Here is a 23,864-nt window from a genome sequence, read left to right as displayed (position 1 = left end):
GCAATCCGCACAGTGCGCTCTGACAAGAACAAGGTTTTAAATGTCTTATTATTTCCTGTTTCAGATTGAAGAAATACTAGTTCATCCTACACATTTGGAACTTTAAATATTGCTATTGTCAAATGATGAATGAGAAAAATCCTACAACTCTTCAATGTAATTTGTCTAAATCCTTTAAATGCCTAAGTCTATTGTGCATGCTAGGAATAGACAAAACCAAGTCACAACATGGTGTCATACAATCTGCTTGTGGCTCCAAAGTCAGGCACAACAATGCAAGTTAAACTGGACATTGATTCTTTTTAGTGTATAAATATCAGCTGACATGGTGACATAAACAGCGGGCCCGTCTCTACTTTGACCCAGATGAAATTCCAAATAAGCGTCACAAAAGAGAGCAACATGTGCTCCTTCTCAGTGTAAGACATAGTTGAACTTTTACGAACACCTGGAGACAGCCTGGCTGTCAGAACACGTTTAGTTATGTGGATTGCTGGGAAACAAATATGAGGGATAAAAACCACATTTCTTAACTTAATGTCATAACATAAACAAATGTATCAAATTCATCACCAGGCCTAAAACCTTAGAAATAAATCACTTGTATGTGATTATCTACTTCACTTGTGCCATTGGAGCCATATGCACTTACAGTTACCATGGCAACCAATCTATTTACAGTTCTTTGCAGCTTTAGCTCAATCGTGTGTCAAATCAAATCACGTGAGGAAGGTGAAACATGTAAATGTGTGAGTCATTTCAACTCTTTATCGCCTTATCTTTCTACTTGATCCTCCCCTCTACCTAGTTAGCTACCTATCCACCATATGTTATGTCCACCTGGAGTTACTTAACCACGCACACACAGACACTCAAAAAGGGCAGTTACTTTAAAACCAACTCACCCATATTTCTGCCTTGGATATAGACGAATATTAAAGCTAATTAAATGGCTGGGAAAAAGCTTCTATCCGGTTCCAGACCACTTGACAGCGTCCCTTCTTGTCACTGGCTCAATCTAAGCAGCGAGTCACTCATGCATGCTCGGCACACAGCACATGCTGCTCAAGTGTTTGTCCTGAACTCTGGCTTTTGTTCAACTGTCTGCTCTGTGCAAATGACTTCAGAGGGCCCAAGTACAAGAGGGCAGGCTGGGGCTGGACAGAAACGGAAGGGAGGGAGGGGACGTGCTTGCATGCTTGGGGCGTGGAAAACACGCACACACAGGCGCCGCAGATTATGTGCTCTATTCTCTGCAATAGTAAATGGAATATTTGGTAGCTTCAAAATTGCTGTTACTGGAACACTCATTTTATCATCTAAAAAAAAAAAAAATACATATGAGGACTGGTGGGCCAATAAAACAAACATTAAACCAAATATGCCGGCCTACCTCAGTTTGGGGCCAATTATAACATCTGATTGAACAACTGTGAAATGATTTGAGGACCTCTGCAATGCTGCTCCATTTAAGTCCGGCTGATGGCGGTAATGCCCATGTCATTCTGTTGACAACTGTCAAACAAATTACTCAGACCAAATATTTGTGGCCGGCAGCGGGGACAAGGTATGTGCTTTGACTGACAGGCAACAAAGGCTCTTCTGGAATGTCAGACGGCTGCTGTAGCAGCATTGATGGGAGAGTCACTTATAAAAGCTCATGAAAAGAAAGTCATGTGACTGATAGACACGTTATCCTGATTATTACTATTATTCAGTCTGAGTTGGAGGCAGCCAACATAATACTGCACCACTGTGAATGACAATCTTCAACCATCATTTCAGACAACAAATATTAGTCAACTCGTGAGACAGCCCAATAACAGAATAATAGATGAAAAGCAGCATATGATAATTGGCAAAAAAAAAAAGTTCACCTGAAAAATATAAAACTAAAATCGAGCCCTAAAGATCACAATGATGATCATTTAAATGGCTTCTTAGTCGTGAATTACATACATGTGACTTTCCATCCATTTTCAGAGTGTAAAAGTTTGGATGCTCTGACACTTACCCAATTTTTTGTAGTACCCAAGTAGGATCACTGACTATTTCCGTGCTTTCCTCGGCTGGGTTTTCAGGATTGTCTTCTGGAGGTTCACCGTTTGGTGTTATTTTCTGACTTTGTTCCGAAGATCCCTTCTCCACCGTGTTCTCGTTGAGTTCCACAAGCTCATGTGGTGAAATTGCTCTACTACTTGTCGGGTACTCTTCTAAGTGCTCCTCTTCTTTCTGGACAATTTCTGCTGCCTCCCGCTTCAGCTCGTGGACCTCATCCAGATGCTGCGCAAGATCCACTTCAGGATGTAGCGTTGTGATTTCTGTTTGCTCCTGAGATGTTAGATCTGACCCTAGAGGAGCAGCTCCCTCTTCAGTAGGAGTGAGAAACGCTTGTTGAGGAGATTCCAGAGATGGAAGGGGTCTGGGGGAAGAAAACAAAAATGAGGAGAAAACAATTTAATTTTACACATCATGCATGAGGAATGACTGCCAAATGACAAATATGTTGTCTGAGTTGTCTGCTTGTTTGACTTGCTGGTGCTTTAAATGTGTGTGTAGTATTGTGTCAAAATGTGCATGCTGTGTGAAAGAGGTGGAAAAGTCCCATTCTACTCAAGGAGATGTCGCAGCTGATGTCATCCTTCCACTACAAAAGGACCGCTTTACTTCCATTAGGCCTCGACATCTGACCTCAGCTCCAGTCAACACAAAGTGTAGCTGTGTACTTACCTCCTCATTCATATTCATTGGAAGCCTGTTTTCTTCAATAAAACTCTACACACGTGTTTAACGTGTTGTGCAGCTACACAAGACTGCAAAACACATTTTAAGCAACAAATAGCTCTAAAGACATTTATTTTATATTGTGCAGAAATCATTAGGTGTGCTTCATTTTGTGCTGGATTTTTTTTCCAGGGGGGTTAAGTAATGAGAAGAAAAAAAACACAAAAAAGTCAAATAATAATTAGAAATTTCTGTTCACTTATCACCAAAAGATAATGCATCTCCCTTGCAGAATGTAAACATATTAAAACTCCGCATGCCCTTTCGTTTACCTTGTAATTTCTGTGCTCTCTTGTTCAGTCTGAGGATTGGAAGCAGCTTCTCTGAGAGCTGTTATCCAGTTTGTGTCTGGTTCTTGTGTCGTGAGTCCAACAGAATTGTTTGTCACATGGGAGGCCACTGTGTCTGCAGACGCGTGTGAAAAATCAGAGTTGGAGGCAGGAGGGTGCACCACATCATCAGCCGGTGGAGTGGACAGGCAGATGTGACTGGGAAATTCCTCAGTTTGGGAGAGCACTGCCTGAGAGAGGATTGTATCGTCATCTTGGCTCTGTAATGAAAAACTGCGTGTGTCTGTGGCAACTATGGCTTGTGGATTGCTCCTCGCGTTATTGTCTTTTTTCACTGTTCTCAAAAGCTCAGCAGATGACGGGTCTTTATCTTGAGGAACCACAAGTCCATTCTCCTTAGTTGTTTTATTGTCTAGAACTTGAACCTCACATGTTGCCTTCTCTGGGAAATGTGTATTTTCTTCATCTAAAGCCTCATTGTTTCCCCCTGTAGTCTCCTCCACCACATGAGGTCCTTTTATGGGAGTTTGTGTTACTGAACCATTTTGTATGGCTGAACTTTGATTGGAGCGTTGCGACTCAAGAGACTCACATATTGTATCCGGGATATTAGACTTCTCACTTTGACTCTGTTTTATTTTCATAACACTGTGATCTTTTTCAACAGGACTGAATGTTTTTCCTTGTATCTTGGCATCTTTGTTATCACTCGGACTAACATCTGTGTCGCATTCGTGACTATCTAGGCTTTCTTTTTCTGAAACGGATAATCCCGAGTCATCTAATAAAGATACGGCAGAAACAGCGTTGCTAGTAAAAGCCAAATGATTTCCTCGTCGCTCTCCAAATGAATCTGATTGGTCGCTTTCTGTCTTACCTGTACTATTCAGAAATTCATTGCCATGCATTGAATCTGTTCCTGAGGGAGAAACAGTTCTTTCAACTCCTGAATTTATCTGTGATTCCTTCTTTTCAACTTTCTCTCCAGCCACCTGTTTGGTGATACTGCTGTCTTCTCTATGTAACTCACCCTGAACTTCTGATAGTTCAAAAGATCCACTGTCCCCTCCTGCTAGGTCTGCCACGACAGAAATTGACGTTGGAATCGGCTTAAGTTGGTTGTTAGTCCTTCCTCCCTCTTCAAACGTTTCCACGCAACCACCTGGCAATCCATCTGTGGAATAATTGGAGATGAAATCTTGCTGCGGTTGCTTCTGTTGCTGAGCCAAACAGTTCAGTTCAGGATTTGAACTCAAATCTGTTGATGTGTCCCTGTTGGCCTTCAATGTTTCTGCTATCGTTTGATGCAAATACTGATCAGAATCATCATGAAGTTCATTTTCCATTTCTGCTTCCAAATTGCTAACCATTTTTGGTTCAGTATTTTGGATGTGAAATTTGCATTCCAGTTCTCCAGTTCCTTCTTGAGTGTCTTCATCCAACTCTTGATTCTGTTGTGTTGTCACATTTCCTATTTGCAGTTCATCACAGCCTTCTGTTTCCTTTCGATTGTCATCGAGTGACGCAGACGTTTTTTCATCCATGTTCTTTTTCTCCTCGACTTGGCAGGGTTCAGTGTTCTCGCACTTCCCATTGGTCTTGTTAGAGCTGAGTGGGCAGATGTCATTTATGAGGTCAGGTTTTGTAATTCTATTACTTGAGTCATCATTTGCCACTACACACTCTAGAGGTTGTTTTTCCTCTTGGAAATGTGTCATTTTGTAATCTTCCTGTATCATTTTCGATCCTCCGTATTCCTGATCGCCTTCTAAAGACATACATGTCTTAGTACTGTCACATTCAGTGTTGGCATTATCAATTCCTTCAGATGGAGAGACTTCAGACTCATCAACAACGTCCAAGTCACTTGACAAAAGGCCTTGGGGTTGCAGCGTTGACATGGAATTACTGGGACACTGATCGCGAACAGAAATCGACTGCCCAGTGGCTATCATCTCTGAAACTACTGGTTCAACCTTTATTGGGTCAGCAGGAGCCACAGATTTTGAGTCTTTCCTACATTTGTTTGGCTCGGTGCTAAGTAGTGCGTGAGAGGGCGGTTGATCAAACTCAGCAGGAGGCTCACCACTGAGGTCTCTGTATTTTGTCTGAGGAGCGACTGAGCGTGTCAACATTGCAGTTTCAGTATTTGAAATGTTATCAAGATCGGGAGACTCCGTGAAGGCATCTCCTATTGGCTTAAAGGCAGCATTATTGACAGAACTTGAACTTTCTCTTTCTTCGACCACAATGGCATCACTTTTGATCTCCTCTGTGACGTCACACTTGATTGTTTCCTTGCTGTCCATTTTTATCTCAAGTGGGTTTATATCTTTTGGCGTTAACGTCGGATCCGTTTTTTCATCTGGTTGTTCACTGGTTGACTTTTCTCTTTGCTCCTCATTTGTTGATTTATTAACTTCATTCTTGGTGAGTTCTATAGGCACTTCAGCGCTTTTTGCTGGTTCGGAAGCAGCACCTGCAGGAAGTATGGCTTTATCAAGACAGTCACGATGTTCTGCACAATCAAGATTTTTCTCAGTTGGCCTTTTTAAGTCTTCAACTGATGGCTTGTTCTCCGTATTCGTGGATCTATCTTGTGGATCCAAAAGAACGTCATTCTTGGACATTGGTGTGGCTTCATCCTTCGTAAAAGTGACACCACAGCTGGTTTCTGGCTTCTCTAAGCTCAGAAAGTCTGGATAAATATAGCTGGCCTCAACAACTGGATGGTACAAACTCTCATGTACCGTCAATGGAGGCAAAGAAGCACATTTCAAAGCCGGCGTTGCCATGTTCGTCACCTCTGTAGTGACACTACAATCTTCTTTCACACTGTCCGCAAAGCGAACTCTGTTGCTGCCTCCAATTTTGTCACGAGTAGACTTACCCACACTACCGGATGGGTTCTCTTGAATCTCAACTTCTTTCTCTGTAGGCGTGGATTCGGGTGTGTTTCTTTCAAGTTGAACCTGTTGATCGTTGCTGGTAGAAGTGAGTGAGGTCTCTGTGATGGCCGACGCCTCACATGTTGTTCCTGAACAAGGTGACTCCTCAGAATTCAAATTGTGCTGGCTGCTGGCTCCATTTTCTGTCTTGCTTTGTTGGTTAGAAAATGGCAAAGGTGAAAATGCTGCAGTGAGCTCCTCCTTAGTGCACAGGCTGTCTGTGCCGGTAATGTCCGTCTCACCGCTGCTCGGTGACTTCACACATGACACTGCAACATCATTGGGTGGGCACGGCTTTTTCTCAGCTTCTCTCGCAGCCCCCTCTGGAAGGCTGAATAAACTGCACACAGCCACTCCTGCTCCCTCCGGTCCTGCAGCGCTATGATTCAGATGATCAGCACTAGCAACTACCCCATGGGGAAGATGAATAAAATTGCCTTCTAACCCGAGTGGCTCCTTTTCTCCGTCGCCCTCTTCTGCCGGAGAGATCGCTGCCTCTGTCTCCATCTGTCCTTTTGAGCAACTCTCAGCCGAAGTGTGTGGCATTTTGCTGCCGCTGCTTTCCTCACTAGCAGGGAAACTAAGTGAGCAACAGACAGATGAAAGCTGAACACTATTATCCAAGAGTATCTTAATTTCTTCGTTTCCCTCCGGGTGTCTTTCTGCTTCTGCTTTCCCAATGCCTGCAATAGCTTTTGTAGCTACTCCCTCCCATGAATCACAGCTCACGCTTTCTCCCTCACTTTTTATCACTTCTCGCATCGTGGGTGTTGTTAGTGGCAACGCAGCAGCCTCCACTAAAGCATCTTCCATGGCTCTCTCCACGCAACTCTCTCCCACATAAGCTTGAATGTGGCAAGATGAGCTCTCCGTTTTCTCTATCTGTGTTTCAGTACTAACGATATCCTCACGTGATTGATTTTCTGAAGCCTTATCAGCGCTAGCTTGGACATGTGTTATCTCAAGCTTATCAATGACACTCCCGACTTTATGTTGTGCGTTCTGTGGAATATTGCCAGTGTTGTTAATTTTGTCACACTGCGCATCCATTACATTTATGTTGTCAGACTGATTAGCATGTGAAAGAACAGAATTGGATGCAGAACCGGCCAAGTCAATAAAATGACCCTGTTGGCTATGAGTAGATGACTGGGAGGGGCTTGGTGTTCCCTTCAGACAAAAGCCATCATGAGGCTGTGATCCAAACATCATAGTCTCATTGCAAGGCACTGAAGAGGCAATCGGTTCAGATTGACAGTGATTCCCTGTATTTATCAGTGGAACAGCCTCTAATCCCTTCCCGGCTTGTCCTGGCATCCTATCCTCCACTTCAGTCCTTTTCTTTTTCTTGTGCTTCTTTTTGTCTTTCTTTTTCATCCTTTTATTGTGTGCAGGATCATCCAGTGCATTGCTTGAAGAAATCATTTGTGTGTCACCATCAGCATGACTGGGATTGTCTGAACTTGCGTGCTTTGTCTGCAATTCCTCCAGTACATATTTACTCTCAAAATATGTTTTGTCCAAGTTACTTGGATTTAAAGTACATGTAGGAATCTGTTTTGCAGTATTTATTTGGACACGCTCTTCATTTCTATCTATGTCTTCCTCCACAATGTTGCTATTAAAATCATTTGTGTTAACATCTTCAGTGAGTCTGTTACAATCATCTTTTGTTGCCTCTTCTGGTTCAGGGTTTTCTATTCCAAGTATGTAGTCCCTGAAACTAAACATAACTGTATCCATCTGGCTGCTCCCTGTCTCACTGTTTCCATGTGGATTTCTGTTTACGAGCTTGCTGTTACTATGTCCAGACTGGTCTGCATCTTGAGGCAGTGATGATGACTCAGCACACATTGTAATCGTTGCTTGTCCAGTTTTCCTATCCTCTTCTTCAACTTTTTCATGCTTGGTGCTGATGGGCTCTTTGAGATGAGAACCGCTCAGTGAGGCCATTTGTTCCTCACATTCCTGAAAGGCTTCCAGGAGCTCCCGGTCGAGAAGCGCACATGAAGGTGGGGTCAAGTGTTGGCCATGTGGGTGAGGTGTGGCAATGGGTTCAGGTGACGGTGGGGCATCTGCGAGGAGTGGGTCGTCGCCATTAGGCCTGAGACGAGGGTAGGGTGACATAGTTAAGAGTGTGGACTTTCAGACACGCAGCTGCTCATTCCATGATGCCACACAACTCCGTTTGTGGTTGACAAGTCTCAAGCATTGCACTCACACGTGCACGCACAATGCAACATTAGTGCCTATCACCAGCTGTTTCAAAACAGTTGGTTGCCAATAAATAACAGCACTTAATTCCAGATATGAAAAATTTTATATTTAAATATTACACAATCACAGGGTGAAAACTACTAAGGGTGCACAAATCAATCACTGATGAAAGCAATGACACTGCAAAACAAAACACTAAGCTGAATAATACAACAGTTAGACCACAGCGGAACCCGGTTAAGCCATTCTACACAATGTTGTGGGATCATCTGAATCTCTGTGATTTGGCAGAGATCCATTTGACAGATAAGGTACCTTTATCATGACCATAATGAATAAACTCACTGTAAGCAACATTAGGTACATTCACACAATAAAAAAAAGTTTTATCAAATATTCAGATCAATATCCATAACAATCTTTTTTTTTTTTTTTTTATTAACACCAATTAATTTAAAAGTGATTGTTGTCATGATGGTACGGCTACTTCTTTTCGTTCAAATTAATATTAATTCACCACAAGCATCAAGGAGACTCATTTGTCAGGTTGCTTTAACGTAACAAATGCCATACAGCAAAGACTATTATATCCAAGCATAAACATAACATTGCGTTATCTTGCAACACTCCATGCATTCTGATTATATTATTCATCACCCAAGTCCAATACCTGCTGTCTAGAACTACCAGAGGAGGACTGACTTCCATGTGATGTTGCAAGCCAGCCAGCAGGGGGTTCACCTGCTCATATGCAGTTCCTGCTTTGCTAGTCTGAAGCCTGCCAACACAAGCCCGGGACATGCGCTCATACACGTTCAGGGGAAAAGAAATTAAGGCCTTGTTACCATTACGTGATATGAGGTACAGATCTGCACCCACATATAAATTATGTAGCAGAGGAAGTTTTCATTTTATATGCTTCTTACTTGCATTTATGTATGGTTATGCAAATTAGGAGAGCTGGTGTGAGTCATTTGTTTTGATGATACAGGATGTGTATGAGTGCTGATGTCATTTTACCATGATTATCTAAATTTAGAAAAGAGGCCCATATATGTTACAAGAGGGTTTTTTTTTTCAAGTAAACTTTTACAGTGGAAATGTCATCATGAAAGTGTAACCTGCATAAACCTTATTTTTCATCTTGCACTCACCCGAGTGAGGACTCCCAAATGTTAAGGTCCCTGCTTAAATCTAGACTGGGCAGCAGGTCATGGGGAAACTCCAGTTCCTCTTGGTCCTCCGGGGCTTCTGCCGTATCTCCACTCTCTTCCAAACCGGTGATGACCGGAACATCTAGGAGCACTGGCTGGGGCAGCACATCAGCATTCTTCTGCGTTTCAGGCTGTAACGGAGAAAAATGGAGAGCTACGAATACAGGTACCCTACATAAGACAGTATTCATCGGGGTTTGGTTGATTTAATACTCACAAATTCACCGATTGACTTTTTTTTTTTGTGGAAACTATCTCTAGCTATTCACAGAAAAACTGTGTAAATGCATTTTTCATGCATTTACCGAAATGTTCTAAGACACTGCTAAGTTGCTCTAATTTGAAGAAATAAATTTGTTAATAAATAATGTAAGGGCTTAGAGTATCACCATCATAAAAGAGTGATACTCATTTTAAATCGTGTTTGATGCGTATGGTTTCACTTGAACAAGGCAACCAAATATGATGTCACCTTTTGTGGTTATATGTAAACCAATACACCTGAAAAACTATGCTCTGGTGTATGGTCTATGCAGGGTGTATTTTTTTTAACCCACCGCATGTTAATACAAAGTGACAGGTACAGTAAATGTACATTTGGTGACGTGCTGGCTGAACTAAATATGGTTCAATTCTTTCAGTAACAATTCCCTTAAAGTTTAAGGGAAATAACAAGGACAAAATAATAGAAGCTATAGCAGTGATATTATATGTTTTAAGTCTTTAAATAAACTTCATTTGATCAGATTTTCAGCAAGGTCGTTAAAACTGATGATAAGGCTAAAATAACGTCATCATGTCCTGACAATCTTTTTTGCCACTAAAGTCTAAATAATGACAGAAGTGTTATTCTGCTCTATAAATGGACCATCCCTGTTTACATATGCGCCAAATCCTTTTAACGTGTTTGCATCTTGCAGAAAATGAACAAACACCTGCAGCAGCTTCAATGCAAACAAAGATGAGCAAATTACTCCACCCATGTGTTAGGAAACACAATAAAGCCTTGTGTGTATCCCCTGCAGAGATGCACAGCTAGTATTTACCAGTAACTGATAGTCCACTACACCTTCCCAGTTTGCTTTTATAAAAAAATGAAAAGCACCACACCTCTATTGAAGTCAACATGACATTTACGTAAACACGAGTACTTTAATCAAACAAAAGTGACATAATTACAGCGCCCTGTTTTATCCACTAGTGAAAAAACACTTGTCATAATGGCAAATTTATTGTTTTAAGAGTAGAAGTCACATTTAGCGGAAAATCCCCAAGTTGACTAGATTTTTTTGATCTTTAATGTTTTTATTTTGGGGAAATTGTTGGAGTGACTACTTACACTACCAGCAGCTATCTAAATGACACCTGCAGCCTTAAAGTACAACACTTGGTAACGTGTGATGTAAACAACCTGTGTTTCAGGTACACAAAGGTCTCTCACCTTCATCACGTTGCCATCTCTGAGGTGGCGTTCAAGTCAACAAATGCAAATATGCATTTCGGTTAAGGTGTGGTGAGGCGACTAGCGTCACCTGACCATAATTAGTTTTGTTTGTGCCAAGTTATGTCCAATACTGATTACAAAACTGCATGTCAAAATTTAATTTAATCATGATCGTCCATCAACCATCTATTAACTACTTGTAATGATTTCCTGCAGCCAACAGAGTTGGTTAGAAACTACTCCTTATGAGAACCAGCAGTGCGCACAACAGCCCAAAACCACATTATTAAAAATCAAGGCTAAGTTAGACTTCTAAATATGGCACCCAATAACACGTCCGGTGAGTTTGTGTTGCTGATGCGACTTAAAGTCTCATCAGTCTTACTGAAGAGCAGCTAATGTCACAAGTTGTAACTGTCCACTCAGCACTATGAAAGGCACAGACAAGGTGACTGCAACACAAACAGCCCTTTAATTCAATCTACATCTACACTACTGGATGAAACTATTTAATTGCTTGTTGAGATCATCCTAAACACACAAACAACAATACATTTCACTTTAACAAAACAGAAAGCAAATAACGACGCAATATGTCATTGGCACTGTGTAAACAAATGTCATGTTTCACATGTGACCGTAGTAAAACAGGCCTTTATTTTTGCGCACTAGACGCAAACAGATCCTTGAAAATAGAACACATTACAGTTAAAAGTTTGATGGTGTACTTACTCAATATTTTTGCAGGATTCCGCTTTGTCTCTATAATGTACTCACTGTACTCATGCCGCTTCTGTTTTGGAAGACACAAACATGCTGCAACACATGCAGCCGCTCTCCTTTTTCTCTCCTTGACACGGTCTTTTGGAAATCACCAGCTCCTCCTTCTCTTACTTTCTGCCCGCCTCCTCCCTTCTAAATTTCCAGTGCGCCTCCTCAACCCTGCTGCTGAATCACTTGGCTGACAACAGGGAAGGGCCGGGAACTCTCCTCCCCCTTTCAACTGAGCACTCTTCTTCCTCCCTCCTCCTCCCACTTCTGTTTCTCCTCCCCCCCATCCTCCCTTGCTGCGGTTTGTCATGCACTGTCTGACAAACAGTGAGCGGTCCTGCAGGTGAATATTGGGAATTAGGCCAAGGGGCAAGCCTGTGGTGCCCGCCCCCAGCCCCCCCAGGAGAGGATCAAGTTGCATTGCAAGATGCTTTTAGTACACACACTCACACACACTCACACGATAACTTAGGTCCATTATCTCATGTCTTAATTGGCTTTGTTTGAACGTGACATCACGACAACACCATTTCCCTAATCAATACACCAAAACGCGTCATTGGGGATTCTCAAGTAAATTAATTAAATACATTTATACTATTAAACTATTATCATTTTTATCATTGTGATAGCATGAAAAAACTATATTACTGAAGGAGCACATCGCAGATTATTTAAGTTTGACATATTTTACTTGATGCAGGCCGAAATTTCTGAAGCATGAAACAGCATTATTTTTGAGAAAGTAGTTTTGGGAAATTTTATTTTTTTACCTGTGCAAGCAAAGCTGATGAAGTATCTTCACTCAACACAAAACCCCCATGCTTTTTATTTTAGTACCTGCAAGGGTTCGCTGTGATTTTCTTGGGGTGGAAACAGAACAACATGTTCAGGAGCGCCCTCTTCTGGCTGAAAGTACAAAATTGGTGTGGTTCAAGATTTTTGGGAGGAGAGGAAGCTCTCCTGACATTATTAGTAAAAGTATGCATTCTTGTTTTCCCTAGCACACCATGTAAAATCCAACTGTGTGGGGCCCTCGACTGTTTAAGAGGCCCATTTGCATTATAATCTCATCAGGATAATCCAGAATTCCAAGGTTTGAGTCACATGTGTGTACCTTTCTTTAGCTACAATTATACATCCTTCCAAAGCAGCCTGACAAAACACATAGATAGGAGTGCGACAGTAGATTTAGTCTTGAAATATCTACAGACATTTAACAAATTGATACTTCGCAATGAACCTGGATTGCTTTCATCTGCAATAGTATTAGTGTTGGAGTGTTAAAGAGTAACTTAATCGTAGAAGAAATAATGGAATTTGCATCATCATTATTAGTAGTATTATTATTATTAGTAGTAGTAGTAGGCTCTAGTTAAAGTTTTCTTTAGTTTGGGTACTGGTAGAAGAATTATTGGTATTACTCGTAGAATTAATAGTTGTATTTGTATTAGTAGTATTAGAGGGAGTAGTGCTAAGCATGACAGCAAACGCATCTCTTGCGTGTGTCTTACCAAAGCCTCAGTCGTGCTGCTCTCGTTCCCCATGTCTCATCAGGCCGAGCGGCAGAAGGACCCTCCGGGCCTTCTCAGACTCAACACAGCGAGACAAAACGTGCAGACGAGCTGAGGTCCCTCAGTGAACGCCTTTTCCACAGGATTAAAGCAGTAGACAGAGAATGGAATGTGTGAATGAATGCACATGTAGTTTTAGAGATTAGAAAATTGTGATGGAGCCGACTACTGGCTCAGGCCAAAGTGCAACCTTAACAACCCTCAGTACAATCTGGAAGCCAGAGGAACATGTGCAATTATACAAAAACATACATTGAAGGGAGTTCTTCTCCATTGCATTAAAAATAAAATGCCTTGAGTAAGTGAGTATGTGTATGTGTGCAAGAATATTGGCTTGGTCAGTATTCTGTATTGCAACTCTGTAGCTGCACTCATCCCGCAGGGAGGCTTGTTTGCGCATGCACGGCTGATACTAGTACTTAAAAGTGCGCATGCACAATTAGAAAGCATTGACCTGGATATATTTTATAAATAGATACATGTGCCTTGTACTCTTCTGTATGACTGTTTCCTCCCAGTTTTGTGAACGATTCATAATTAGAAGAAAACCACAATCTCATGGGAGCCAATGCTATAAGCAGTGACAACAATATTTCCTTTTATAAAATAACTGACATATTAATGAATATTTTTCTTGTTAACTGTCAGAAAGGAGCCTCATTGACCTTGGCCAAAATCACTGAGATACTGCATTTGTCTAAATGTCATTATATTTGGGCCTTTAGATGTTAGTAAGTGCATATTAGTATTAATAGGATCATTACACAGTTATAATGTGTGTTTTGTGCTGTGTTTATTCTGTGGCGTGGCAACACTTCTCCGCTCTAGCCTGCTTGCTATTTGGATAAAAGGGATGTAATTTCAGCCGCCACGGCATAATTGTGTACACACTTTAAGTAGTGGTTGCATTGCTTTTTTTCCACGACGAAAAGCACAACAGTTATATATTGGATGATGACCGCTGTCATAACTAACCATTCGACATGAACTCCAAACATGGCATTTTCTCTCCTGTATATTAGCCCTTCACTTGTGTACCTCTAAACACTTCTATTTATAACAATATTCTCAATGTACAATATTGTTTATAAGAGTAATAATTCTGCACGGTAGTAATAAAATGACAGATTCCTATTGCGTCGACAACAACTGAGCTAAATCAGTCCACTCTTTACCTTAATATCTTCATCATACTTCCTAAAGTGTAAAGCACAGAGACCAAAGAGCAGCAGTTTGCTACTCACCGTCGTTCAGAAGAAATTATGTCACCTGAATCCCCTTCAAGCTTGCACGAACTTCCCAAGTCTGTTTACAGTCTGACTAAAGTTCTGTCGTCTCCTGCATGGAGCCTCAGTTTCTCTGATGCTATTTTTGCATCCCACGTGGGGTGAGCAGGTGGGGAGCGGGCGCTAAAGGGGGTTGATGGTGGCCTGAGGTGAATGCTGGACCAAAGGAGGAGAGTAATAGGGTCACGGGGAGGGAGGGGACAGAACCGGAGGTGAAAGGTTTGCCACTGGAAATGATTATCCAATCTCACCTAATTGCAGCAAGAAAATATGATTTACAACACGCTGTGCGTCTTCTATATTTGCCATATAATGACACGCAGAACAATTTCACAAATGGCAGAGAAAGTACAATTAACCTGTGTATCCACCTGTTGCCATTAATACAAAGAAAATAATCATTTGAAGCAGAGCCAGATATTACCTCCTCCCCTTTTCAATGTGCAGCAGTCTTGCTCTTTTGTACCTGAAGCTCTCCGAGCATGCAAATATTCATATTTCTATCTTTTGCCACCTGGAAAGTCTCCAGGTGTGACAGGTTTCAGATATAAATCTTGACTGCATTTTCCACAGTATGTTTTCAACACTGCATTGCCTTGGTCAAAATGTCCATTTACATCCATTTTATTAACAAAATAGTGTCAATTTGCCAAGCAAGCCATGAAAACATTGAATCGCCCTCCGCAGCACCATCTCCCTCACCATCTTCTCTCTTTGCCTTTAAAATGACTGCCATCTATTCTCGCACAGATATTAACACAGCAGCTTTTTCCGCAATTTACCCGTCTTGGTGAAATTCCGATGCAGCCCCCCATCCTGTATTCCATGTCCTCTTCTGGTGAAGTGACTCTGGCGCTACAAGGCTTGCAGAGCACCTTCCTGCAGAACTGCATCCTCGTCGCTCAACCTCAGCATTGCCAGAGCAGCAAGAGCTTTGAAAACGTGCGCATCGAAGTGACTCGATGTTGCATTGCCTGTGGTGCATCTGTGACATTATTTCAAGCCATGGTTGTTTATAAAAAAAGGAAAAAAAATCGATATTACATAAGGAATCCTGCCTAATCAAATGAGCGGAAGATGGGAAGTGATGCTTTTCTGCCTCGGATGCATCCAATCCTCGCATCAGATGAAGAGAGGTGGCACGGCTGTGGAGGAAAATTAAGAGGGGGGGGGGGGGGGGGAGTAAGCAGAATAAAGGGTACATGTCCCTTTAAATACTCCAAGAAGCTGCAGAGACAGTATTTCAAACTTGGGTTGAGTTTAGAGTAGGGATTCAAACTAGGGTAAGGGTTTCAAACTAGTGTTGGGGTTTTCATAGTCGGATTTCAAACTTGGGGTATGGTTTCAAACTAGATCTTAAGGTTTCGGAGTAGGGTTTCAAACCAGTGTTAGGGTTTTCAAAGTCTGTCTATCCATCTCACACTGGAATTGTTTTTGGGATCCGGAGGTCATTGAGGTGTTCCACATCTCGCCCCATTATAAACTTAAAAATATCTCGGTCCGCCACGAATTAAATTGACGGTAGGTGGCGCTGTAATAAAAGTTGTAGAACGAGCTGGACGCCACAAAAGCGCTCGTCTGTAATGACGTTTGCCTTGCCATAGCGACCACTAGGGTCCCAAATCACTATCAGATGCTCGCATTTGAAAAAGGTGCGTAGTTTTTTGTTTGTTTTGCTAATTTTGTTTCACACATTAAAAACTGTTTATAAAGGCCACATCAAAAAGTACATTATTATTTTAATATGTGTATTTTCTGTGCTAATCACTGTATTATAAGAATTCAGCTGGATTGATATTGTTTTTTTCCCCCCAATTCATTGTTTAAATCGCTTCAATTGCTTGTGCATGATGTCCATACAATCTGTTGCAATTCAAATTAAATATTAGAAGTTTAATTGAAATAAATTTTGTTCTAAATAGTCAGTGTATCAAAGTGTTCAATCATTCAATGCGATTGACCCCCTACTCCTCAAATGTGACAATTTATGCCAAAATTATTGCTGCATACTGAATATATTTTCTTTTTTCTAATGCTGATTTCAGGTGATGAGAGGAATTTCTTTCATTTCATTTTTGAGGATAGGCGATAGACTGGTCACATGGACAAACTAATCCCTTCATGACCCTGCCGCGCTAAAGAACCGACTGAGCCGTAGTACACTTTTAGGCTCTTCTGTACACCTTTGCAGTCAGGTAGCGTAGGTTTTGTTTCAATATGGGGGAGCTGAGGTCATCTACACCCCCGCTTCACTTGGATCTGAACAACTTTGACACTGTTGATGCAGAAAATAGCAGGTATGTTTTAACAAGCCCTCGCTCCTTGGAGTCCTGTGCACGACTTGGCATCAAACCTGTTGCTCTTCTGATGAAATCGCTGAATGACTTATTGTCTGAGCAGTGTGACTTGCCTTTAGAAGAAGTGAAAGTTATGCATGAATCCTATGACAGGGAGAGAAGGACGCTCCTGCAAATGTGCCGAAATGAGAGGGAGCGGATTATCCGGCAGGTTGCCAGGTGGCCGAGCACTAAGAAAATCTCAAGCCGGGAAATGAGGCATGACACCAAGCTGAAGGATGACATCATTATTGATAAGACAACAGCTCCTATTCCATATGCCGATCTCTGCATTAGGCACAAATGTGTGAGTAAAACATCCTGCTCTGCGGCAGGAGAACCAGACAGGAACACAATCTGCAGCCTAGGTGACCTCAGACACTATCCGGATATCCAAATAAAACTACAAAGGCTCACTGAAGACATTCAGAGGGAAATGTGTGTCCCAATATCGCAGACCGACCGCAAGATTGCAGCTCTCATGCTGATAAAACACCAGGAAGAGGAGGACCGCCTCAGTCATAGGCAGTGGAGGGACGAGGAGCGAGAGGAGGCCCGTAGGCAGGAGGAGGTCCGGCAGGCGCAGGCAGAGAAAAGGAGGATGCAGAAACTGATGCAGAGTGTGCAATGCTGGCATGAGGAGCTGGAGGCCCGCAGGAGGCTGAGAGCACGTCGTGAAGAAGAGAGAGCAAAACAGCTCAAAAGGGAGGTGATGCTGCAAGAGGAGCGATGGAAGAGGCTGAAGGAGCAGGTGGAGGCACAGCGGAGAGGACAGATGGAAGCTGCGCAAAAGGATGCACAGGTGAGGAAATCCTGCCAGGAGAACATGCTGAAAGAAATGGAGAACGTGGACAAAAGGCAGCGAGACAAGGAAAGACAGACAGCTATGGAGAGGGAGCAGAGAGCAAAGAGGAGAAAATTGCGGCTGGAGAAGAAGGAGAAGAAGCGTCTCCAGCAGGAAAACAGAAAGGAGATGCTACACCACATCCTCCTAAAACAGCAAGTAGAAAGACAGATGGAGGACGAGAAGACACGTCTGAGGGACACACTTGAGAGGAAGATGCGGCGTTCATGTGTGAAACACGCTCGTGACGTGGAGACTCGGCTGCTGGAGCTGCAGGAGCGGGCTGCCCAGGAGGAGAAGCAGATGCTGAGGACGCAACTCAGGGCCAAGCTGCACAGCATCCAGCAGCACACGCACAAACATCTCCTGGTCCAGCTGAGTCAGCAGCGCGTGCAGAGAGCCACCGAGCACACGTGGGCGCAGCAAAGGAAAAGAGCCCAGCAAACGCATCAGCACAACAAACTCAGGCGGCTGCGTCACCGACGACTACAAGAGAGCCTGCTGAGAGAGGAGGAAGCGGTGAGAAAGGTCAGGGAGAGCAGCGTTGCCATCAAGGAGAGGAGGAGTGAGAGGCTGCTCCGAGAGCGCGAACACGCACGGCAGGAAGCGCACAAGCAGGCCATGGCGTCGTTTCAGTTGAGGGAGCGAACGAGGCAGCAGACACAAAGTCGCTCGTTTGCTCAGATGGCTCAGGAAGCTCAGCTGGCCGCCTCCATCAGTCGCATGAACCTCTGAAATGACATCTTCACACATGCTTCACTGCAATTTGCTAGCAAAATCCAACTTGGTAGGTTTTCCACTGTAGTGTATTTTTAACCACATCCATCTTCTGTCAGTGACAGTTATGTTAGTACAGAAAAGGATAATTACAGGAAATGCTGTTTCTATAATTGTCAAATCTTTCTGGTTTGCTGCCATTCGCGCTAGTTCCAGCAATCTGGTGTGTATGATTATTACATTCTAACATGCGGCCTTTTTTTTTTCTTTTAAATAAATTAAATGCAAAAATGTAAACGTTTCCTCATGCTTTACTCATACTTGGATACAAACTGTTCCATCGTTGTGCCACGGGGGATAGCAATGTTGAAGTTACATTTACACAAATATGCTGGTAAGCATCAAAAATATTTTTCTACAGGTCTTTCGTTGTTTCAAACTCGATGAAAAAGTGCAGCTTGTTCAGAAATGGTTTTGATTGGCCAATTTAAAAATAAATTGTGCTTAGGTTATGGGCAGATAAAACCTGATGTCATAGCAGTGCCTAAAGCACCTACGTACAATAATGTAGTAAAAATAATTGTCAGGGCTACATAGCAAGTAACCCCAAATCTCTTTGCAGTAATATCTGGGGTGCACTATTTAAATTTTTCAATTTTTTACTGGCGGAGCTAGAAGGGTGCAGGGTTGGCACTGCCCCCCGACCCCTGTTAAATATGATTGGACCCCCAGAAGTCAGACCCCACATAATTGACTTTTGGGTCTTTTCTGATTTTTTTTTTTCCAACAATTTTTTTCATCATGTCCATATGTCCCCGTACGAAACATATGACAAATCTTTATCAGCGTTTTCTGAAGATTTTTTTTTTTTTTTTTTAATTCGCTTGGCGGACCACCTGAGATATCCATGGGCCGGCTACAGCCCCCACCCAATAAAATAAAATCCTAGCTCCGCCAGTGACTTTAGGAACTAATCCACATTCTGTCAGTCATTAGTGCCATCTAGTGGTACATAATCACATTTGTCCCCAAGGCAAAAATCATGCCTGTGACCAGCATCTAGATTGTTACCCTTTACGTTTTCAGGATAGATGTGATATCCTGAAATGCAGTCTTTGATTTCTCTCCTTGGCATGTCAGTTTGGTGACAGTTTCACTCAAGATTCACATTCTGAGTAAGTTCTAACTATACAAATGCTCAGTTTCGACCATTGAGTCCTTCTCAGTCATCGTGAAGCCCCACAGCCAGCAACACAGGAAGGCCAACGCCGAGAACAAGAGTGACGCTCTCCTTAAGGCCTAAGTGGCTCTGCTGCTTGGGCTGACTGTGACTGTTACCGCTGATGATGTCGGGAAGAACGTGCACCGTGGCCACAAAGAGGAAGGTCCCACCCGAGAAAAGCATACCGACACCCGTTGCACTGAGCTGGTTTTGAGATGACGAGCAAGTCTGTTGACAAAAAACACATTTCCAATCAATGTAGCAGTCCGTTATAGAATGTCAGAGGGAAAAGAACTGGTTTGGGCTGTATTACCGCGTGCAGTATGAAGTATGTCACAATGGCAACAATTGGTGCTGCAGCTGAGAAGGCCAACAAATGTCCCTGGATGGACTTCTTTTCCAGTCCCGCATGTATCAGAAAGGCAACTAAACCAAAAGCTGCAGGAGCCTAATAGACAAGGGTGAATATTTTTTGTCAATGTAACGCCATTGAAATACAGTCATGTCTGCTCACAGTTCACTATTCCATTTTTTCCCCGTTGAATTTATGTCAGCTATTTATTGAAAAAAAACATACCTATTCATGTATTTTGTGCTTTTTCTGTAACATCATACAACATAGCACCCAAGTACTGGCTAATAGGAAAGTAGTAAGCGTGTCATGTTGAAGTGATAGATCCTGACTTTAGATCTTTGTTTGTTAGCAAGGGTAATAAAAAAGAGTTTGAAATTCTATCAAATGGTTTTGGGATAAAAAAATAAATAAACAAAATTCAACTTTATAATGGCAATTATAAACATTGGAGGGGGCTAGTCACAATACCGATGGTGGCGTTAACTCAGTAAATCTAAACTATAGCAAAAACTTTAAATTAGCAAAATAATTACCAACAAACAGCAGTAAATATCAGACCCACTAAACATTGCATATTAATTTATGTCTGTCATTGTTATGTACGTATTTACTTGCATGTTCTCGCTACACGCTTAAGGAGCTTTTCACATCCAAGCTGATTTCATGCATTCATATTTCGAGTGTCATTTGAACCGTACATGAAAATGAAGTCTTTGTTAGGCTGCATTCCAGGATGTTGTAAAGTCTCTGACAAGAAACTTCTAACAAGCTCGAGGCAACGTGGGCTTCCTTGACTACCCGAAGGTGCAGTAATGTGACACCACAGAACAATGGCAGTCCACAAAGTTGCACCAAAGGAGTATGTCGGCTTTATATATTTTGAACAACTTTAAGCCATGAAGCATTCGTGACAAGTTATGCAATGACGTATATCATTGTGTTAGTATATCTAATCTCATCATGACGTTGTTTGGTAACAAGGTCAAACCAAACATTAAATAAGATCAGGTTTGACTACTTTCCTCGAACAAACCTGTTGTTTAATTGTCACTGGATGATTTAAGAAGTTAACCTTGTGAGCTAGCTCCAAGTGGGATTGTTGTACAATTCCACAACAGTCCTGAATGCAGCATAAATTTTCATTGTAATAATCTCACCTTGTGTAGAATCACAGCTAAAAACACAATGACTTGCACTGTCACCTGGCCCGTGGCTACCACTGCACCCAAAGCGAATCCATCAGCTATTTGTAATGCAAAACACAAAAAGCAGCAAACATTCAGAGGGTGCTGACCACCAAGGCCAAAATTCATTTTAAGTTGATTTACTTAGTTCTGTTTGTGCTGGATATCCAACCTGAGGCATGAAATTAAACAACCTAGTCAAACTTTTATCTGTATCTTTGTGAAAATATAAAAGCGGTGTCCACTTTAACTTTATTATACAAATCGGTATGGAAGACGGAATCCACCAGCCCATAATTTGTGTCTATATTTACCTTAAGTATAGCCTTTAACAGACTATCTCTAGTACAAAATGACTTCAATTGCATGCTACACATTCCCTCAAAACATTACATGTCGGTGCAGTTGGAAACCCGGTAATATTTTACTACCACTTTTAACGTCCGACTCACCAGTTGAGACTCACTGCTGTAACGCACAGGTTTACGAGAGCACAAAAAGTACACGTAGTGACTCACATGAGGATGGCCCTTTGCCCTCGTGTACTGAAATGTGAGGTGTGCTAGAGGCAAACAAATATGAATAAGACTGTTTTACCTGCGGCATGAATAACCAGCCCCAGTGTGGCTGTGATGGCGTCGCTGTTGGGATTTGTCTGTCCTGAAATAACAAAATACATAACAATATGGTGATTGTGCCAATGACATGCAGTCACACAGTGACCTGCATTTAAAACCTAAAATCTGAGTATGATGAAGGCAAAGTGCCGAGTATGCAGAATTACATTCAATTTGATGTTTATATAATGTCACTAGTGATTCTGAACAGCCATGTACTACACACGTAACAGTTGCAAGGTGGATCGAGTCAGGTTCGACCCCACATTTGCCGCCATTTGTTGGAATAATTTTAAGTGAAGCTTTGGCCTGCCAGACCTGGAGGCCTCGCCTTTACGAGTTTATCTTTCCTTTTATCTAGGTTCTTCAGTTTTAGTGATAGGGATGTCTTTTGATCCCTGTCAGCCATCCTGTCCTTATGTTGTCTGTGTGTTTTGGTTCCCGTAAGAGGCCTTCACTAACAATGAGCAGGGCTTATTTGCATAGGTGACATGTTCTTTGTTTGATTTACAGGAACTTCATTCCTTTTATATTTAGATGTAGGTTTGGTTCATAGATTGTAGTTTATCAGACCTATTCTTCTTTGTTAAGGGTTACATACAGTTAGAAGTAGTTGCATAAAAGTTATCCCATATTTACTCAATGTTTGTTTAAGGAACTGCATACCGGTTACCTCACGTTTGCTTAATGTGTGTTGAAATGTTTAGGACAAGTTACTTATTATTATTATGTGTTAATTACCAAGTAGATAAAGTTAGCAAAGGTCTAGTTGCATTTGTTCCACAGCAAAGCGGCAATCAACGTGCGTCAGGGCATTTGTTGACCTCGAGGACAAGTCAGCCAACTGTGAAGGAAGACAACTGCGGACGGCCTCTGCGGGGGGTCAAGAGCCAACAGCGAAGTGCTAATTCACACCACACTACATTCTCTTTCTAATCAGCGTTGCTACAGACACAATCCCCCTCCCTTTAGTGTAGCAACGCCTCTGTAACCAGGGCAACCATAACATTAAAAAGAGGGGCACGTGGAGTAAGGACTCAGAACTGATGGAGGTTGTAACTGAGATTGCTTGCTCTATCGTTCTCCTCGCGAGTAAACCTGTTCTGGTTGTCTTCTCCTCTTCATTCCAGCGAGTGATTTAATGTCTAATCGTATTTAGACCCAACACCATTGAATTCTGCCAAATTCAAATGTCAACTTACCACACATGGCAAAGTAACTCGCCAGTTGATCCACCACAAACATGAAGGTGAAGCCCAACGTCAAAGCCACTCCAATATACAACTGAGGTGAGGGGGAGCTTTCTCTGGAGGTTTCGTTCAGAACAGAAGCTGCAGAAGATATGCATACCAAATAAAGCCATATGCATGACAAGACAAGCTATATGATAATAACCATTGTGGTGTGTCCAGGACTGTTGCATTAATCCCACTCCTTCAGGGATGGTGATTGCAAGGGCTGTTCCACACAAGAAGCCTGCACCCAGAATGGAGACAAAGTGCAGGCTTCTCTGCAAAAAAACACAAGCGTATTTTTAACTTTAGAGCCACGAAAAGGAACCATTTTGACCCAAATGTCTATACAAGGACACAAGTCAACACACATTTGTTTTGTCGCCGTACTAGCAAAAAGCACAAAACACAGGGAAAATGCGTCTTTTTAAGGACTTACCTCCGAAAGTCGAAACAACAGAGGGATGAATCCGAGTAAGAAAGAACCGACAAACATTGCTACTGATATTAAAGTAATGCTCAACCCTCCGTCCATTTCGTCGACTTGATTTTAAGAGGGGTATTTTATGTCACGGGTAGTGTCCTAGATTTCTGTCTTGCATCATTAGACACGACGACGGGCGTTCACGGGTCCAACATTTGTTTTAAAACACGTTTTTCTTCCGTCTTCATCTTCCACGTCGAGACTCCGTCTGTGACCGCCCTGCTACTGCTGAGCCGGCTGCACAAGCACGGGATGAAAACATTTTTTTTTTTTTTTTTTTTTTTAACTCTTTCGAGAACGCATCTTGCAATGCATTTAACGTTACAATTTGCACTGGTTAAGGTA

General features: G+C 42.2%; 3 protein-coding genes across 12 annotated transcripts in view; 1 reads left to right on the top strand and 2 right to left on the bottom strand.

Moving 5' to 3' along the window:
- Positions 1-15,653, bottom strand: part of tacc2 (transforming, acidic coiled-coil containing protein 2) — a 33,188-nt gene extending 17,535 nt beyond the window's left edge. For 4 of the 9 annotated variants that reach the window (XM_049735560.2, XM_049735563.2, XM_049735565.2 and 1 more), the window contains exons 1-5: positions 15,311-15,653; positions 9,394-9,584; positions 8,910-9,017; positions 3,057-8,126; positions 2,015-2,422 (exon numbers count right to left, since the gene is read on the bottom strand). In XM_049735560.2, the coding sequence (XP_049591517.1) occupies positions 2,015-2,422; positions 3,057-8,126; positions 8,910-9,017; positions 9,394-9,584; positions 15,311-15,421 (5,888 nt within the window). In that variant the 5' untranslated portion in view covers positions 15,422-15,653. Of the gene's footprint in view, positions 1-2,014; positions 2,423-3,056; positions 8,127-8,909; positions 9,018-9,393; positions 9,585-11,629; positions 11,853-12,508; positions 12,578-13,182; positions 13,315-14,486; positions 14,617-15,310 lie in introns of those variants that run through there. The other 5 variants (XM_049735561.2, XM_049735562.2, XM_049735566.2 and 2 more) reach the window with 5 other exon arrangements.
- A 924-nt stretch (positions 15,654-16,577) lies between these two features.
- LOC125978328 (coiled-coil domain-containing protein 177) lies at positions 16,578-19,327 on the top strand. 2 transcript variants are annotated; one of them, XM_049735587.2, is made up of 2 exons: positions 16,578-16,825; positions 16,979-19,327. In XM_049735587.2, exons 1-2 carry the CDS (start codon positions 16,746-16,748, stop codon positions 18,441-18,443), a joined length of 1,545 nt encoding a protein of 514 aa, XP_049591544.1. In that variant the 5' UTR covers positions 16,578-16,745; the 3' UTR covers positions 18,444-19,327. The 2 variants fall into 2 exon arrangements, with proteins under 2 accessions (XP_049591544.1, XP_049591543.1); XM_049735586.2 differs by having other exon boundaries at positions 16,578-19,327.
- LOC125978343 (zinc transporter ZIP9) lies at positions 18,719-23,775 on the bottom strand. The gene is made up of 7 exons (XM_049735638.2): positions 23,475-23,775; positions 23,199-23,313; positions 23,006-23,134; positions 21,784-21,846; positions 21,160-21,245; positions 19,961-20,095; positions 18,719-19,875 (listed from the first exon to the last, which is right to left on the bottom strand). The coding sequence occupies exons 1-7, from the start codon at positions 23,568-23,570 to the stop codon at positions 19,648-19,650; spliced, it is 852 nt and encodes a 283-aa protein (XP_049591595.1). The 5' UTR covers positions 23,571-23,775; the 3' UTR covers positions 18,719-19,647.
- Positions 23,776-23,864: the final 89 nt, after the last annotated feature.

This window comes from Syngnathus scovelli, chromosome 12 (assembly GCF_024217435.2).
Source record: "Syngnathus scovelli strain Florida chromosome 12, RoL_Ssco_1.2, whole genome shotgun sequence".
NCBI classification, from domain to species: Eukaryota; Metazoa; Chordata; class Actinopteri; order Syngnathiformes; family Syngnathidae; genus Syngnathus; species Syngnathus scovelli.
This window is presented reverse-complemented; position numbering and strand designations above follow the sequence as displayed.